Here is a 19,261-nt window from a genome sequence, read left to right as displayed (position 1 = left end):
CCTGAGTAGGGCCTTTTTTTAATAACGCGATATTTTAAGGCCATATCGCGATGCACGATATATATCTCAATATTTTGCCTTAGCCTTGAATTATTACTTGATGCATATAATCACAGCAGTATGATGATTCTATGTGTCTACATTAAAACATTATTCTTCATACTGCATTAATATATGCTACTTTAAAACTTTCATGCAGAGAAGGAAATCACAACTAAAAAAATCAAAAATGTTTTCATACGGTGTTGATCTGGAAATGTTTGCCTCAGCATTTTGATGGTGTGGGCATGTGGCACCGAATGGAGATGTTAACATGCGGAGTAAGCAGTCTTCATTCTCTAGCAGGTGACTTTTCAAATGATGCTACATATTAGCAGTAATGCTACTTTTTATAGCAACGCTTTTGCCCCACACTTGACAAATAACGGTTGTCTGTTCGACATATTCCCACTTGAAGCCAAACCACCGCCAGACGATGGACCCCCTGCTGTTTTTTGGGGAATTAATTATTCCTTCATTTGTTACCAGATTCGCATCTTCTCTCTCTCGTATTACCACTCGCACGGCTGCGCTAGCATCACAGCTAACCTTACCCATGCTACTACCTCTTTGCTGCGCGAGGGCGTATACGTATGTGACGTATGACGTGACAGTATGTGACATATGTAAGAAGGTGTGCTTGTCTGTGAGAAGGAGACACAGGAAAGAGCGAGGAGAGCCTGTAGTGTAATGCCAGCAGCTAAAAGCAACTGCGTGAGAACGTATACTCGAATATCACGGTATAGTAATATTCTATATCGCACAGAGACAAACCCGCGATATATCGCGTATATCGATATATCGCCCAGCCTTACTCCTGAGTATAAGTCGCACCCCCGGCCAAACTACGAAAAAAACTGCGACTTATAGTCCGAAAAATACGGTACATACAAAGAAAAAGGAACCACAGTATCACCTTAGGGATTATTTTGAAATGTGTTTTTTTGTAATTTACAGTTCCGATCCATTGATTTTTTTCATCATTGCTAGTGATGGCTTTAGTTACTGAATGGAGTATATGGATTACATAACAAAAACAAGTAGCTAGGTATCAATTTAGTTACATTATTAAAGACAGTAACAGCTGCAATGTCTTTTATAAATTCAAATTTGGCAACAATTTAAGATCTGACCTGTGAAGTTGCTGAAGAGACAGACGGTGACGGTGAGGCAGGCGGTGTGAGCAAGCTGCAGGGAAGGTTAAGAGTGACGTAGTGTTCATGACTGCACACTATCCTCAAGAAATCAAGTCTCAAAGACTCCAAGGTTGGGTTTTGCAGAGTGAAAATCTTGGCGGAGACCTGTTTAAAGAAACATTATTTAATTTAATACAGAAAGAGAAAATGTGTAATCACAAGTAATTATGTTTTGCATGTTTTTACTTTTGCTAATTTGTAATAGCTCAACTCAAGAGTTTTAAATACTTTATCATAAATTGTATTATCAAACACAAAAATGTAAAAATCATTTTCACTTGACTAATATATAAATTATGCGTTGTCATGACAATGGCAAAGACAATTATTCTCTTTATCATGAAACAAATACCTCCAAATAATATTAAATGAATTGAACGTTATTCATTAGATGTAAAAAGTACTGTGGAATGTGTCTCTGCAACTAACCCATCCTCTTAACGAGCAGTGAGAAGCCACTGCTGTGTTTCCTACTGTACTTCCAGGCCACTTGAAATATGCTTTGTTGTATGTACAAACGTTTCATCCACTGATTGTGTGCGTGCAGCAGAGCAGTGCTGTCATTAGCTAGTGTACTAATTGCTACTTTGTTTGCTTTTACAACCTACTAATAATGTTTACATTGTTTCTAATGAAGAAATGTCCTTCAATATACACATTTTTCGATTTACGAACCCTGTTAAAGAGGCAATTAAGTTAATTAATTACGGTTCAACTGTATTATGAAAAAAACACAATGTTTTATGTTTAAGAATCCTAAGTGGGTACTTACCTGCTTCCAGTATGCCTTGACAAGAGTGAAGACAAAGCCTCTATCCATGACTGACAGCAAGTCATTGAGAAAGAAAGCTAGACTTGTGTTCAGTCTCTCAGTCAGTTCCAGATCCTGATAACAAGAAGCACAAGTAACTATTTGTTCTGCTTTATAAAATACAACAAGACTGAATCAGAACACAGGTAGTAAAAATAAACAAAAAGAGATGCAATATTATCAATATTCCATCAGTTACTCCAATCAAGCTGCACGGTTTAGTCAATGTGGCTTGAATCTGTTTTAGTGGATGTGTTTGTCTCAATGTGTTACCTTCTGGAAACGCAACACAATGTCACCAGCAATGGTGCTGACCAGTGCTGTAATGTCATCCATAAAGCGTTCTGGGAATCGGTTCTTTCTGGGCGACTCCAGGCGATCAGCGAAGTAAAGGTGATGGATAATGCTCTTCACCTGTGGTTTTAAGAACCATGATATAAACACACAGAATACTGGGTTGTCATGTAGTTTATACAGGGTCTGCTATGACTTGCAGGGACATGCATTTACCGGGCCTCTAACTTAGTAAAGACATTGGATGTTTCATACCATGAGCTCAAAGAAAAACCAGGCCTGCTGGAGAGCTCCCTCCCTGACGCTTCCACTGCTCACCACCCACTGGAGAGCCAGCTCCTCATGAAAGAGCTGCAAATGACAGGAAGGTAGCAAAAACAAAGGTGATCACATGGATGAATAGAACAAAACACCAAAATGTACATGATAAACAAGAATGTCATATGAATCGTTTGCAGCCAACATTACATGTTATGCATTCAAGTGTCTAGTAGGACTGTAACGATATAAAAAGTTCTAATTACAGTTATTGCAGCCATAATTATCACCGTTATCATTACTATCATGGTACTGTTGAATGTGCTCTTAAAGTGGAACTGCACTTTTTCGGAATTTTGCCTATCGTTCACAATCATTATGAAAGACATAACGAAGGATTGATTTTTTTATTAATGCATTCTAAATATTAAATACCGTATTTTTCGGAGTATAAGTTGCACCTGAGTATAAGTCGCACCTGCCAAAAATGCATAATAAAGAAGGAAAAAAACATATATAAGTCGCACTGGAGCCCGGCCAAACTATGAAAAAAACTGACTTATAGTCCGAAAAATACGGTAAACGTAAATAAAAGTCTGCTTACAGCGAAGCCAAGCTCCGCTATTTTGCCCATAAAATCCGATAAATAACCATTCACAAAGCGCCAACTAAACTCAATTTACGTTTCGTGATTTGAATATTAACCAAGTGATATTGTTATTATAAGCGCTAACTGTGGGTTCCGTGCCGAGGATATATATATATATGTATATATATATACTTTCCTTGGCAGAAGAAACAAATCCTTTTTTGCCTTATAAGAGGTTGTTTTATGATAAAGGCAAAATGGGAACAGATACTAATGTGTCTTGTATTTGTGTTATCATCTAAGATAGCTAGCGATTAGTGCGCTAGTTGCTTTTCCCGGAAATAAGCAATGTCACCGTGCAATGAGTTTTTCAAAGTGAGGTAATCAATCCCGGTTTTTACAATAATAAAAATTTAAAACGGTAAAAGTCGTCGTCAGGAGTTTTACCGAGGTTTATCATTATGACGGTAATCGTTACATCCCTACAGTCTAGTTAGGCACTAAAATTAATCAAGACAAGCTACTGCTTAAGGAAGACCTTTGATGAATTTTGTCTTTTCTGACTTATAAATGTTACATTGTTGGACACTTGTGTTAAACAATGCCAAAACGTCAAATCGTAATGTTCATGCATTTTGGTGTGATCTTGCATGTAGTTTTGGATGCCTCTGTTCACGGGGGTTTTGCAGTCCGGCTACTTTGTGACCTCACAATGAGGTGGACGCTCTTATTTAGACATTAAGTCAAGATCTCAGCCAGAGGAGGAGGAACTTCTGCCCCTTTTATTCAGGCTACGAGAAACCACAAAACAAGGTAAGATAACGTATTATTTTTGTCTAATCGTGGCATGCGCATAACACCAATGTGCAACAAACAGTGACATAAATGCTGCTAAAAAACAGCTTTTCAACAATGTTTTTTGAGGTGACGACTTCCAGATATTTATTTAAACAGTGGACATTTTCAAAATATAAATGATACTTAGAGAGAGGGTGGGGTATGGTTTCATTTGCAATTTGGGAACGCCACAGAAACAAAGACAGACTCAAAAAGCGGGTTATAAAAGTGACAGTGAAGCAAAAAATTTAAGCAAAATTTACAACAAAACAAATCCGATACGTATTATCTACATTTTCACACAAATAATTAAAAAAACAGAATGCAACCATAGGCATCATGCAGTCTTATGGCCATGCAAATTATATAGAAGTTTACAATGCTACTTACCGCTGATGATACAAAAAGTAAGAAATGCCAGTGTGTATCTGATTTGTGTGTTAACACAAATCAAGTGTCCTAATTTCAATTAATGTGTGCATTTGTTTAAAATGTTCTCCACCAAACACATACTCAAGACCACAATCTTACAAGTATTGAAGTTGACATATTTTCAATTAAAAGTAATCAGCGCCTTCTAAAATTGTACATTTGAAATTGCTATGATTTCTTTCCTGATCCTTTAAGAGTACTTAATTAAAACTAAACAAGGAAGCGAACCTTGAGCAGCACATGAATGTTCTGGAGAAAATAGTTACACAACACATGCTGATATGCATTATGTCAGGTCTCATGTTGACAGATCATAGACATCTTTTGAATTTCTGCTCAACCTAGAATGATGATCATTCATCAACAGCATACACACAGTTTTGGAAATAACAGTACCGGTACTTGCAAGACTCATTCCATTAAAAAGGTTCAAAACAATCAGTTATGATCATTGACATTCAGCAAGACACCACAACCCACAAACAACACTGAGCAATCTGGAGCCATACTGTACATCCACAGACAAGACAAGTGAGGGGGCAATTAGAGGATGGGGTGTTTTCCTCCCCCAGTGCAAGTGGCTCTACCTTTTTTGTGGGCAACCGTCCTGTTAAAGTTTGCAAGAAACTGGCGCTCTCTGTGTGCGAAGACATGCGATTGCCACAGCGCTCCATGGCCTATGGGTGGAATGAATGGAAGGTGACAACAACATTAGTGGAGGAGCAACAAGAGCATGTGGTTGCACCTTTTCTTTATAGTATAAAGCAAAAGGTGTCTGGATCTCTACACACAACACCTTTCTATGATGTCTTACACACATTCACACACATACACGGACACACAACAACTACACACACAACATGGGTAACATTTTGTGGCACTGGATAATAAATCTTAAAATATAAATATTGTAATGTAGACTCTTATGAGACTGTGATTTATAATGAAGGGTTCTTGCTTTTAATAATGCTGGATGTGGACATCACATGGCATGGTATGTTACTAGTGTCAGCTCAACATAGGACAAGTCACATATGAAGATAGAAAGTGAGAAAGAACACACAGACAGACTCATTCATTCCCATAGAACATGCTCCAGTGAATGGAATGAGAGGTTAGTAGGAACCCATGCAAATGAGCGGGGGCTAAATTAAAGACAATGAATAATTATGATTATAGGAAAATGATGACATAATTATGCTAAGGAAGAGGCTGATGAACACCACTCTTTTTCTCCACTTCTTCCATTATAATTACAACTCTTAATTTCCCTGATTAAATGTATTTCAAATTCATAGTTTATGCCCTGTTCACACTGTCATGTGATCGCTACGATTAACTACTTGTAGCTGGTCATTGAATCAGTGATTACATTTTTCCTCAGAAGATAATTTGATTAGGTTTTGTGACGCAATGGTTGACCCGTTCAGATGTGATCAGATACGATTGGCGCGCCGATTTGATGTGCTCTTGTACGTTCTCATACGTCAGTTACGTTCTGCTGTGCTCTGAAATGATTTTGGGTGCCCATTAGACCTGGTAAACAAAAGAGGCTGATGTATGGTCCTTGCTTATTTGAGGACATTCACCATGGCAGGAGCTTCTGATGAAGATAACATCACATTTAGCTAACATCACATTTAGCATACTATTATATAGTGATGTCATTGCCCTAGAGCAAGAAGTGGAGCAGCTACTACGCCAGCAGACAGAAGGGCCAGAAAAGCAGTAGTGAGGCAGTTGGGAGTGCATCTAAGCGTAACTGATTGTGATGTCTTTGGAACAGGTCATCAGTTATAATGATGTTATCTAATTGTGCGTAACATATCGAATCGGATTGCAACGCAGCAAGTTGGAGCATTTTTCTTTTTTTTCCCCCTATTTGATCCCGATGAACACAATTAGGGACCATGCTTGCTTGCGTTCTCACAGGTTCTGAGGAGACTAGATGCGATTAGCAAGACAATAATTGGATCGTAGCAATTTTTTTAACCATCCACAGTTTCTCTACGATTGCCATGGCGAACATGCTTCATGTCAAGGTCAGATGCAATGTAATACGCTCACCACGACAGCTCCATGTTTCATTCCACGATGCCAATCATCTTCCTAATCATGACACTGTGAACGGGGGCTAATTAAAAAATGCAATGGTGTGTTTTAGGGATGTAACAGACTTAAAATTTAATATCATTGTTATTGTGACCAAAATGATCACAGTTATTATTATCGCGGTATTGTTGAATTGTGGAATTGTTGAAGTACTTATACACACACTAAAATCGTTTAATTATTTTAAATAACTAAAACAAATAAACCCAGTGTTAGAAAAAATTGAATAGCTTAGTTGCTCAGACAGCAATGTGTTTGTATAAGTTTGGATTGGGTATGTTGTTTTTTTGAATGGAGAAAGACGATAATGTCTCTTTCTTTTTCATGTGAGCATTTAAGCTAGCGTTCAACCTTCAGTTTATCAAAGTGGGGCTATCGATCATGATTTTTGATCATTTTCATTCAAAACGGTAATACCGGTACTAACTGTGAAGAGTTTTACCGCGGTGATCATCCATCCATCCATCCATTTTCTACCGCTTGTCCCTTTCGAGGTCGCGGAGGGTGCTGGAGCCTATCTCAGCTGCGTTTGGGCGGAAGGCAGGGTACACCCTGGACAAGCACAATTGTTTATTGTTACATCCCTACCATGTTTACATGGAACGCAATCATCTTACTCTAAGTACATTCATCTATGCATTTTCTGCCGCTTGTCCCTTTCGGGGTCACCTGGGGGCTGGAGCCTATCTCAGCTGAACTTGTGAACAAGTTGCCACCTCATTGCCAACCATTTATAAAAAATTTGGTTTGTATCGCTTTACACATTTTTACACATCAACAAATACTTGGAATCTTGCACTAGTATTACAAATAATCTTGCAAACAGCTTTTTAAATCAGAACAAGAACAGCACAAAATATAACAGATGGGTGTGTACTGCGATATAAAAACATGTGAAAGTGCAACTACAGCATGTTCATCTATAGCCTACTCTAGCATCATCAAATAATGTAGTGTATTTTGTTAGTATTAGTGAGCAAAAAATTGTTAAAATTTAAAAAAATGTATATCATTATTTCAGTCCAAGTAACCACAGGCATTGTCAAAGAAACCGCTGCATAAACCAACTACAGTATTGTACATACATAATAATTACAGAGAAAAAGAGAGGTGTTCAGTAGGGATGCAAGTGACTATAAGATTAAACACCATCTACATGTGGGGTGATCACGGGGGAAAGCTGACATTCCCATTTTTGGGATCATGGGAGAGTTGTGACTGTAATTTTAGTAGACTACTGAAATATTATGAAGTTTTGGTATAGTAAAATTGTCTATTTTGAGAAACAGGAAAACAAATGTTGTCTTGTACTACTTGTGTGCAAACTAAATAACTTTTAATAAGATGGATCATGGCAACACAACACCAAAACTCCAAATATGTCAGTTTTCTTCTGGGGTGAGCATGGTGGGTTATTTTTAGTGGAGCAAATGAAGCAATGCAGAGGGCGGGGCATTCATAAAACCACCTGCATGGTTTCTGGAGGAGACCCAGGGCTGGATCCCCAAGGGGCACTCTTACAACCCATGGTGTGTACCCAAGAGTTGGACCGGTCTAAGCCCTAGGGCGGCCATGGTCAAAGTGACACAAGGCAGGCAGGAAGCAAGGCAATAAGCGAGCAGCATGGAGGGAAGGAGGAGGGAAGGAATATTCACAAGTTAAAGATGTTTAGAGGTCAGGATTGCGGGATGGTTACAAGGGCCAAAAATATCATCTGTCAGTAAATAAAAAAATCACCACAGTAAATAACTATTTCATGCTTTAGTAAGAATTCACTTCCCCTCACTCAGACACACGAATAGAAAAGTAAAGTATTAGCAGCACATGAAACATTCAAATTCAACACAACCATTGCAGAATCACAATACACCAGCCACTCACTCACTGGTTAAAAATAATTTGGGGCGGAGTCAAAAGTAATAATGAACACAGAATACAGTACATGTAAAGATGTGTACAATAATAACATTCACAAAAGAACCAGAGCAATATGTAGAGTAATGCTACCTGTGCAGTGTGACATTAAAATATAATCAACTTTTTGTATCCTTTTTTTCCCAATCAAAACCGAATGGACAAGAGTTGTGCATTTTCTTCACAGCATGCAGCTGAATAACAGGTTAGCGATAAGATGTCCAGACTGATGTTTACACACTATATCTAGTTTACATGCTGATGAAATAGACCTCAAGGTCACTTGTGAGCATGGAAGGTAGACAACCCAGCGTGGGTAACGACGACAGAGTCAGTGTTATACGAGATATCTAAAATACATCACAAAATCAATATCGGCCTAAGATGTCACCGCTAGTAAATATTGAAGTTTGATAAGCACGTGCAATGTGTGCACGGAAGTCAGAGAGTGCAATGACATCAAGTGGCCAACAGATTTACAGTCGTGGTCAAAAGTTTACATACACTTGTGAAGGACATAATGTCATGGTTGTCTTGAGTTTCCAATAATTTCTACAAGTGTTATTTTTTTGTGATAGAGTGATTGGAGCACATACTTGTTTGTCACAAAAAACATTCATGAAGTTTGGTTCCTTTATGAATTTATTATGGGTCTACTGAAAATGTGACCAAATCTGCTGGGTCAAAAGTATACATACAGCAACATACATTATCAATTTTGGTGATGTAGAAAAGGTACAATCAAATCAAATGGCATGGCCTCTTAAGTTCATGTGGGTGATTATGATTGACGACACCTGTTGACTTCTCTGAACCCATTCAAATAGGGCTCATGCGATGCAGTCATTAGACTCGGTTACAAATGCGACAATGGGAAAGTCAAAGTAACTCCGCACAGATCTGAAAAAACGAATCATTGACTTGAACAAGTCAGGAAAGTCACAAGGAGCCATTTCAAAGCAGCTTAAGATCCCAAGAGCAACTGTGCAGACAATTGGTCATAAATATAAAGTGCATGGCACAGTTGTGTCACTGCCACGATCAGGAAGAAAACGCAAGCTATCACCTGCTGCTGAGAGAAAATTGGTCAGGATGATCAAAAGTCAACCGAGAACCACCAAAAAGCAGGTCTGTAATGAATTGGAAGCTGCTGGAACACAGGTGTCAGTGTCCACAGTCAAGCGTGTTTTGCATCGCCATGGACTGAGAGGCTACCATGCAAGAAGGAAGCTCTTGCTCCAGAAGCGACACCTTAAGGCTCATCTAAAGTTTGCTGCTGATCACATGGACAAAAATAAGACCTTCTGGAGGAAAGTTCTGTGGTCAGATGAAACAAAAATTGAGTTGTTTGGCCACAATACCCAGCAATATGTTTGGAGGAGAAAAGGTGAGGCCTTTAATCCCAGGAGCACCATGCCTACCGTCAAGCATAGTGGTGGTAGTATTATGCTCTGGGCCTGTTTTGCTGCCAATGAAACTGGTGCCTTAAAGAGAGTAAATGGGACAATGAAAAAGAAGGATTACCTCCAAATTCTTCAGGACAACCTAAAATCATCAGCCCGGAGGTTGGGTCTTGGGCGCAGTTGGGTGATACAACAGGACAATGACCCCAAACTAGGGCTGGGCGATTTATCGAATATACTCGATATATCGCGGGTTTGTCTCTGTGCGATATAGAAAATGACTATATGGTGAGTATTCGAGTATACGTTCTCACACAGTTGTTTTTAGCTGCGGACATTACACTACAGGCTTTTCTCACTCTTTCTTTTGTCTCCTTCTCACAGAGACATAAAACAAGCGCACCTTCCTACGTATGTCACATACTGACGCGCGTGCAATGTCATACGCTACTGCGGAGCAAAGAGGTAACGGAATGGGTAAAGTTAGCTGTGATTCTAGCGCAGTGGTGCGAGTGGTAATACGAGAGAAAGAAGGTGCGAATCTGGTAACAAATGGAGGAAGAATAATTAATTCCCAAGAAAAACATCATCGTCTGGCGGTGGTTTGGCTTCAAGCGGAAAGATGTTGAACAGACAACCGTAATATGTCATGTATGCGGCAAAAGCGTTGCTACAAAAAGTAGCAGCACTACTAATTTGTAGCTTTTGGAATAGGTGCCAAGAGCGGAAGTGATGACATGTTGTAGTGGAGCGGAGGTTTTTGAAAGAAGGTAAATAAAGTGGTCCTCGTGTAAACTGGAGCCTCCGTGTTTGTTATTTTGTAGTTTCATACAGTATAGGCGACATTTATAAACCCTCGATTACACGTTTTTAAATAGATTCAATCTTGCACGTGGAAAGTTGAAGTGAGGGCTTTAGTTGATATAACACACCCGTCAGGGGGGTTCATTAATCCAGCACAACAGCGGCGAATGGACTTTATTTATAAGTAAAGGTAAGACCATAATAAAGTTTTTTTTATTAAATGTGCTTTTTTGTGTGCTACAGTTTGCATGTGTAAAGTTAAAGTTAAGTTAAAGTACCAATGATTGTCACACACATACTAGGTGTAATGAAATTTGTCCTCTGCATTTGACCCATCCCTTAATCACCCCCTGGGAGGTGAGGGGAGCAGTGGGCAGCAGCGGCGCCGCGCCCGGGAATAATTTTTGGTGATTTAACCCCTAATTCTAACCCTTGATGCTGAGTGCCAAGCAGGGAAAAATGCTGGTATGAGCTTTTAAATATAACCCGTTAAATGCTGCCAATCAAATGGTGAATAAGATACTCTTTAGGGTTCATATGTTTGTAAATCTGACTGTGATGAAGTCAGTGCCTCACCAGCCATCAACCTCACCGCACGTCACTGCTTTTGACCCAGTAGATTTGGTCACAATTTCAGTAGACCCATAATAAATTCATAGAAGAACGAAACTTCCTGAATGTTTTTTGTCACAAACAAGTATTCGCTCCAATCACTCTATCACAAAAAAACAAGAGTTGTAGAAATTATCGGAAACTCAAGACAGCCATGACATTATGTTCTTGACAAGTGTATGTCAACTTTTGACCACGACTGTACATACTGCTTTATAATGTATATAAAAAACAGGCTAAAAATGATTTCTGAGATAAAAAAGTTAGCACCACATGCATGTTTGACAAACTTACCTTGCTGCCAATGATGGAGCGAACCTCATCGTCAGGAGACGTGGGCGTACCAGAGATATCAGGGTTACTATTGCTAAGGCTACGAGAGCGGTTGAGGTTAAGGCTGGCTGGTCGAACTGCTGATCGAGCCATGGTGGCATAGTGAACAGAACCTCCCAGCCCTCCAGGGCCTGGTACAACACACACATAGAAGAAATCAACTACTATTACTAACATTGTCTAGCCACAAGCTCATATGGGCAGATTCTTAGAGAGAACATCTATACTTGCAATAATGTCAATGGAATTTGTTACCTCTTAACCTAAGTAATACTTTTGTATTTGCAAAAGGGGAGCGACAGAATTAGTGAATAGGAATCAATGTATATAAATATGGCTGCTATCTGCATAAATAGCAAAAGATGCCACTAAATCCTTCACAGTAATTATTCAAAAGAAATGTGAAATGTCAGCAGGGATAACAAATTAAAGCGCAAACAATGAGCTAAAGGAACATTTTGTGACATTAAAAAAATGTAGTGGACCATATCTACCTGAAAAGGATGTTTTGGCTTTAGTAGGCAGGCAGAAGAAAAAATATTGTGGAAGGAGAAAGAAATGTAAAAATGTGGTAGAAAATGTTTAACAGACAGATAGAGACAAGGGATTTGTTGAGGTTGAATGTAAAAACAAGAAGAAGAAAAAAAGTAGTTTTCTCTGAAGTAAAATAGTTTCCATGGTTAAATACCTGCAGAAGGTGCGTTAGGGTTGGTGCTGGGCAACCGGAAGACATAATGGATGTATGAAGACAGCAGGCTGTTGCGACCGTGCATGTCCTGGCTGGTGTCAAGGTACTTATGGAGACGGTTTACAATGGATGCCATAACCTCAAATGATGCCTGGCCAAGATTCACTAAAACACATAAACCACAGACAAACAGACACAAGTGCAAAGTTTACTAAAATGATACAGTCAGTCCCTTTGCTGAGATATGCATACAAAACCTGCACATTATATTAAGTGAGGCTTTACTTAATTAATAGTTATTACTAGTCACCAATAAGTGCAGAGTAACAATTATTAGGTGCGGGTGTTTTGAAATAAAGGATTTGATTAAATAAAAAATATACGTATGGTTTAAATATGTAATCAAAACAAACAAAACCCTATTGATGTTAAGAAATACTTTACCTTTTTAACTTAGTAGGGATGCAAGATTTTATTTTCAAGCAGATATGATACAGATAACTTATTTATATCTATTATTTTACAAATTTATATTTACCTGTAGTTTGTGCACACCTTTTTTTGCGGCTGGATTTGGGGCAGTTTCTTTAGAAGTGCAGCTTCTTTAGCAATGCTGGAGTTTCAAGTGGCTGATGAGGTTTGATGTGTTGAATCTCAATGTCTCCCTCCCCCCAAATTACCACTCTAGTTAAATTTTAAGATGGTGTAAGTATGTCAAAAAGTTTACTATTGTTCTCAAAGTAATTCCACTTGATCAAGACTTTTCTAACATTCCACACTACAAAATAATACAAGTATTTACTATGATTTATGCTGATATATCGGTTTAATATCGGTGTCGGCCAATACTCAAAGCTCCAATATCGATATTGTATCGGAAGTGAAAAAGTTGTATCGGGACAACCGAAAACTCCCTAACAATCGACGTGTTATTTGTTTACATTGAGCTCAGGGGAAATTTACGAAAGGTCGTTGACAGCATTTAGGAACGCTTAATTTGGTCACCTTCACCCCCTCTACAGTGCAGACGTAATCTTGTCTCACTGGAGCAGTTTTTTTTTTTTGTTTTTTAATCGGGGCCATCTTTAAATTTTATATGAATTATCAGTTTGACGTCATTCTGTGCTCTCTCGCAGTTGTTGCCTTTTTCTTTTTTTCTTACATTGAACAATGAGACACATTCTACTAAGTCAAATCCTTGTGTGTTAAACATACATCGCCAATGATTGTGATAATTATTCATGTTGGCCTGGTAATTATTTGTACCATATTTATTGTGCACCCTCACTTAATAGTCAAGGTTTCCACTATATGTATCTGATCATGGCGCTGCGGCACGGCTAAATTGAAGCCGCCACGCCTTAAAAACTAGGATTTTTTTTTTTACGTGGAAACACAATAGGTAATAAATTGTATGAATGGATATATAGCCTATATTTTTTAAACACTATTGACTAGTGATGCACAGAAAATGTGGTCACTGAAAAACTTTGATCATCCGTAAGCAAGGCGCATGCAAGTGTCTGGAGCCTTGGCGGCAAAACAAGGACACATTTTTAACCTTCATTCCGTTGTTCCTGTTGATATGGAGATATTTATAATTTTCTAAGTGAAGTTTTCTTTGTAAAATCTAGCATGTTTATATATTTTATTTGTTGTTGGAGACTGTACTCATGTTTAAGAGTAGCTGTTGATAGGGAGATATCTATATTTTTTTTAAGTGAAGTTTTCTTTGTAAAATCTAGCATGTTTATATATTTTATCTGTTGTTGGAGACTGTACTCATGTTTAAGAATACCTGAAAATCAGTTTCCTCTACTTGAAAGACCAGCAGCTGCCACTTATAGCCCGTGTTACATTGTACAATAATAACTATTATAAAAATAGAGCAAAACGATATGACAAAATGTTAAGTTTTTGTTATTAGTAATTAGTAGTATTTTTAAATGTATAGAAATTATTTTTAGGATATATATATATATATATATATATATATATATATATATATATATATATATATATATAAAAGCATCATCAACAATTATGCAAATAATATGATGATGTCACATTGACCACGTCCCGAGCCACGCCCACACCGCAACATGTAGATTTCAAGCTGGGGGAAACCCTGATAGTATTAGTAATCATTTAGTAAATGCAAAACAATGTATGGGCTTTGAAATACAGATTTTAATGACTCTAAATTAGCGAGCTCTATTGCACTGAATACTAGACAAAGTAAAGTTAAAAGTTAAAGTACCAATGATTGTCACACACACACTAGGTGTGGTGAAATTATTCTCTGCATTTGACCCATCACACCTGATCACCCCCTGGGAGGTGAGGGGAGCAGTGAACCCGGGAATCATTTTTGGTGATTTAACCCCCAATTTCAACCCTTGATGCTGAGTGCCAAGCAGGGAGGTAACGGGTCCCATTTTTATAGTCTTTGGTATGACTCGGGCGGGGTTTGAACTCACAACCTACCGATCTCAGGGCGGACACTCTAACCACAAGGCCACTGAGCAGTACTTAGTTCACTTAACATAAACTGTGCTGCCAGGGATTTTATTTATAATATACTAGTGTTTTACTATTTCCTAGGGCCCCCTTCAGTCACGGGCACTTCGCCATCATCATCACTTTCCCAGACCTTACGACACCCCTGCATTATTGAAGATTTTCAGACTCTATCAGAACCGTATAATTCTACTACCCCCGAATATTTAGTAAGTGTCTACGGAATGCAGTAACATACCAATTTGTCCAGCGATGACTGGTGGTCGGACCACAAGCAACACCAACTTGTCAAGTAGAAGGTGAAGGAATCGAACAACTGGTTCCAGCTGGGAAGAGTTCAAAGCAGCCAAGCTGGACTTCAGCTCAGCTTCCAGGTTGTTCTCCATGATTCTCATGTCTCCTATCCTGACTGGGAACATGTGCTCATCAAGGGCATGTACCAAGGCGAAGAACTTATCCAAGTACTGGTCCTAGAATAACAGAATGAGAGCGTTTGATCAAACAGGGTACAAGAGGGAACAGAAAAATGTATTACACCGAAAAAGATGGATGCAAAAAGTACATCTCTATAGGATAAAGATTAAATATACTGTGACTTCAAAAGAGATTTGGAAAGTTAAAGTAAAGAGGAAAAGTCTTCTGTGCCACACTGTAAAGTCATCAGCCATCCCTGACAAAACAGATGAATCACTGGCCTCTGGTGCACTTTAGCCACTAATGTATTGGTGATGGTGATAAATTACAGTGTATGTTTTTAGTTGAAGTACAAATTTAACTGTGCAGTTTATTAGCGTTTTCTGCTGACATTAAACTATAAAACAAATATATAGTTCACATTAACGCAAAGAAGAGATGTAATGATGGTTAGACACTATCTTTTAAAGAAAATATTGCAATTACCGGTACCTGAGTATGGATTGTTGAAACAGCAACCACTTCCACATTGAATACTCCGCGATGGTTGTCCACCCACTTCATCCCTGGGAGGGGAACCTAAATTCCAATAATAGAGGGTGTTTTTTTTACCAGTGATTATGGCAATAGGTTGTGAAATGTTTATCATATTAAAATAAATAGCTGTAAAGAGAATACTGTCTTACATCTGGTGAAAGTACCGAGTACGACTGTGGTGGTTTTTCAAGTGACACTGGCAGACAAAAGTGGCCTGTCCGCAAGCGTCCATTCTGCAACATAGGGATCCACTAAAAGAAAATAAAGAATCTCTGTATATTATCTATTGCAAGTGACAGCACGACATCAATGTCAAATCTATCATCAATGTAAATCTGCCTAAAAGTCAGTGAGTGAGAAAAAACCCTATGTGTGGGGAAACCTACTATAATGATTACTTTTATACATGAATTTATACATTTATATATACATAAATGGTTATTGTCATTGTAATAGCCTGTTTGGTTATATTTGCTTTACCTTGATTGAAACCTACCGTGTATCCCACAGGGGTCTCCAGCAGTGTGTTTTGCTTCTGCTGGCAGCTGACGTGATAGAAGGTGAAGAGAATGTGGTGGTGGTCTGACAGGGAGGCAGGAAGCTTGATCTTGATCTCATCATGAAAGTCCGGGGATCTGACAAAAAAAAATCAAGTGTTAACCATTTGAAGTTACCCTATAATTAAATCAACTTACCAAAAATGTCAAAACATAGATAAAAGCATTAGGGCATTTTTGGTTGATTTATTCTGGAAAATAATGAGAAGGCCTTGTCTGTTGCGTAAGATTTAAACAAGTGTTTTATATAAATATGCAAATATTTTAATTATTTGAAATGAGTCCCCTTATAATGGAAAACTGAAGACAGAGGAGCAAATGGAGTCAAGTGTTTCTAAAGGAAGAACATTATGTAACATCTGCAGTTAACACATTTTCATAGTCCCGTGGGGAACTATAGTCTGCTGACAAATATACAAAACTAAACCACACAGATCAAAAACAGGCCTCTGACTGAACTGAAGGGGTGACTTATTTCTCACAGGAACAAACATTCTGTTAGGTCAAAAGTAATGTAAAGTTGCGGTAAGAAATGTACATAAAGTTATCATGGAAATTTGGGGCTTTTAATGAATTATCTGAAAACATTTCTTTTTTTAAGATGTTTAGGGAGCCACTGGAAAGAAAAAAATAATAACCCGCAAAATATAACCAAATAAATATGAAATCAAACAAATTAATTCAAGCAAAGAAGGAGATTAATGAATTTTAGGGGAATTGATTTATTTGATCTTACAGTAAATATGGAGTATATACTTTATAGGCATGGGCGATAATTGCATTTCATTGATAAATTCAAGTTTTTAGTTGCAGATGTTTTTAAAAAGTAAAATATAAATTTTTTTCTCCTCCTGCTCCCGCATACTTTTCTCCCCCAGGAGCTTCTGCCCTCCACCGTGAAAGATACCCACACACATAGCAAAAACATCGTTACTGCTGCTAACGTGAACGAGAGCAAAACAAAATTGTGTTGTCATGGTGGCTTGGATTTGCAGCAATAGACGCAGAACAAGTGACTGCATGCTGCAAAGTTGGATTAAAAAATTAAAAGAATCCACGTCCTAAAAACTAGAGCCCTATAATGTATGTTTGTTTGCATAAATTACACAATGTTATATTTGTGTTTTCAGAAATATTTAAATTTAACACAGAAAACTTAAGTGTGCATTTTAATAGGGATGTAACCAAATTGTAAATATCGTGGTATTGCCATGACAAAATTCTCACAAAATGACATTTTTTGTGGTAGTCTTTATTTTGAAAAGTATCAAAAAGTATAGAAACACATAACGATGTACCAAAATATTGGTGTCGGGACGAATGTGCAAACGTAACTACATAGTCGCTCATGTGACCGAACGAAAACTATACAGTGACGTAGCAAGTGGTGTCCCAATTTCTAGGGACGATGACAAAGCTCTACCCCTTGTTGCTTAATTTCGAGTGTGTAGTGGTAGTGAGTGAGGGGGAACATTGGGATTGGGCCTTAATCAAGTTTTTTGAGAACTACTCTTTACAAAGTGCAATTCATGTTTGTTCGAAAAAGAACAATTTTATTAAACAATAAGTTTGCTAACCGTAAGATGCACAGTATGTTCATGCCGTGTACTCTGGAAATTGTGGAATTACTCGTCTCCTTTCAAACTACTACTTTTGATCAAATAAAAGCAAAACTGTTTTTTAAACATCTCTGTCATTTGTATTTATTAGTTTATTTAAAAAAATAGGGAAAACATGTCAATAAAATTTTTTGTGAACAAATCGGTGATCGCTCAGGCTTAAAACTACATTATAAAGGTCACGTTTATTCCAAACATGTGTGGCATGTCCTTACCGATTGTGGTACACTACAGAAGTATAGGCCTCTTTATAGAAATCAGCACAGCTTGACTTCCCAAAGATCACCTGGAGATATAATTACATGTTAGAATTGTTAAAAGTGCTAAAGCATAAATACAACAAGCAATTACTGCATAATAAGCATGTCATACCTGCATAGCATTATTTGGATCCTCTCCATTCATGAATTGAACTTTCACCGTAATGTTGCGGGCCGAGCCTTGGCGGTTGGCGAAGTTGAGACTCTGAGGGTTCACATACAGCAGATTTCTGCAAAGTAAACATACAAAGTCAGAAGAGCTTATGTGAATAATGTATATAGATGTATAAAATATACATCAAATAAAAATGTATTCTACTTCTCAAAGCAAATGAGTAAAAAGTAGACAAAAAAGGCCTGTCAAATGTGCAAGGGGGAAATAGTTCAACATTTTGGGAGCAGGAAGGGAAAAGTTTCTGTCCCCTCTGAGCTCTTTAAGTAAGTAAACCGGTTGGCCATGGCGTATGATACACAGCAACACGCTTTGCACCAATGGCATCAATATTGTAATAACCAAGGTGTGAATGTGGAGTGAATGAATGATGGGTTCTCACTTTTCTGTGCACGCTTTGAGTCTCTGGTGTATAGAAAAGCGCTATATAAATCTAATCCATTATTATTATTATTATTGAACAGGAAGGTGTTAAATCTAATTTACCTAGAAAAAGGTATGTTTAATCAAGTGGTGAATGTACTGTATCTGCTGGTCTTGGCCAAATTATAAAATAAAAACCAGCTGGTGTTTTGAGAGGGCAAGGCTTTGGAAGAAATGTGATTAAAAATACAAGGGGTTTGAGTTTAAGAATCCTTGGCCCTTTGTAGCTCCTTGTAAAAAGACTAAAACAAGAGTTACCACGCCGCATGTCAGGAAGTGCCAAGTAACCTAGGATCAGCCTATAAACCACAGTGACGTGGTTGATTCAGTTGGGGATATGTCTACAGAGATCACAGCTGGAAACACAAATTCCAAAGAAGTATGGGAATCTCTCTGGTGTTATATTTGAATGCTTCTCACCAGGACAACATAGTCCA

The 19,261-nt window shown here is 38.0% G+C and overlaps 1 protein-coding gene across 14 annotated transcripts in view; it reads right to left on the bottom strand.

Annotated features, from left to right (window-relative positions):
• Nucleotides 1-19,261, bottom strand: part of dock7 (dedicator of cytokinesis 7) — a 92,834-nt gene that overhangs the window by 34,471 nt on the left and 39,102 nt on the right. For 7 of the 14 annotated variants that reach the window (XM_072914668.1, XM_072914669.1, XM_072914670.1 and 4 more), the window contains exons 15-28: nucleotides 18,342-18,459; nucleotides 18,185-18,255; nucleotides 16,290-16,428; nucleotides 15,943-16,044; nucleotides 15,749-15,835; nucleotides 15,081-15,312; nucleotides 12,323-12,487; nucleotides 11,596-11,765; nucleotides 8,037-8,129; nucleotides 5,044-5,133; nucleotides 2,596-2,691; nucleotides 2,320-2,460; nucleotides 2,008-2,121; nucleotides 1,173-1,340 (exon numbers count right to left, since the gene is read on the bottom strand). In XM_072914668.1, the coding sequence (XP_072770769.1) occupies nucleotides 1,173-1,340; nucleotides 2,008-2,121; nucleotides 2,320-2,460; nucleotides 2,596-2,691; nucleotides 5,044-5,133; nucleotides 8,037-8,129; nucleotides 11,596-11,765; nucleotides 12,323-12,487; nucleotides 15,081-15,312; nucleotides 15,749-15,835; nucleotides 15,943-16,044; nucleotides 16,290-16,428; nucleotides 18,185-18,255; nucleotides 18,342-18,459 (1,786 nt within the window). The remainder of the gene's footprint in view (nucleotides 1-1,172; nucleotides 1,341-2,007; nucleotides 2,122-2,319; nucleotides 2,461-2,595; nucleotides 2,692-5,043; nucleotides 5,134-8,036; nucleotides 8,130-11,595; nucleotides 11,766-12,322; nucleotides 12,488-15,080; nucleotides 15,313-15,748; nucleotides 15,836-15,942; nucleotides 16,045-16,289; nucleotides 16,429-18,184; nucleotides 18,256-18,341; nucleotides 18,460-19,261) is intronic. The other 7 variants (XM_072914675.1, XM_072914676.1, XM_072914677.1 and 4 more) reach the window with 2 other exon arrangements.

Source organism: Nerophis lumbriciformis, linkage group LG14, assembly GCF_033978685.3.
Source record: "Nerophis lumbriciformis linkage group LG14, RoL_Nlum_v2.1, whole genome shotgun sequence".
Classification (NCBI taxonomy): Eukaryota; Metazoa; Chordata; class Actinopteri; order Syngnathiformes; family Syngnathidae; genus Nerophis; species Nerophis lumbriciformis.
This window is presented reverse-complemented; position numbering and strand designations above follow the sequence as displayed.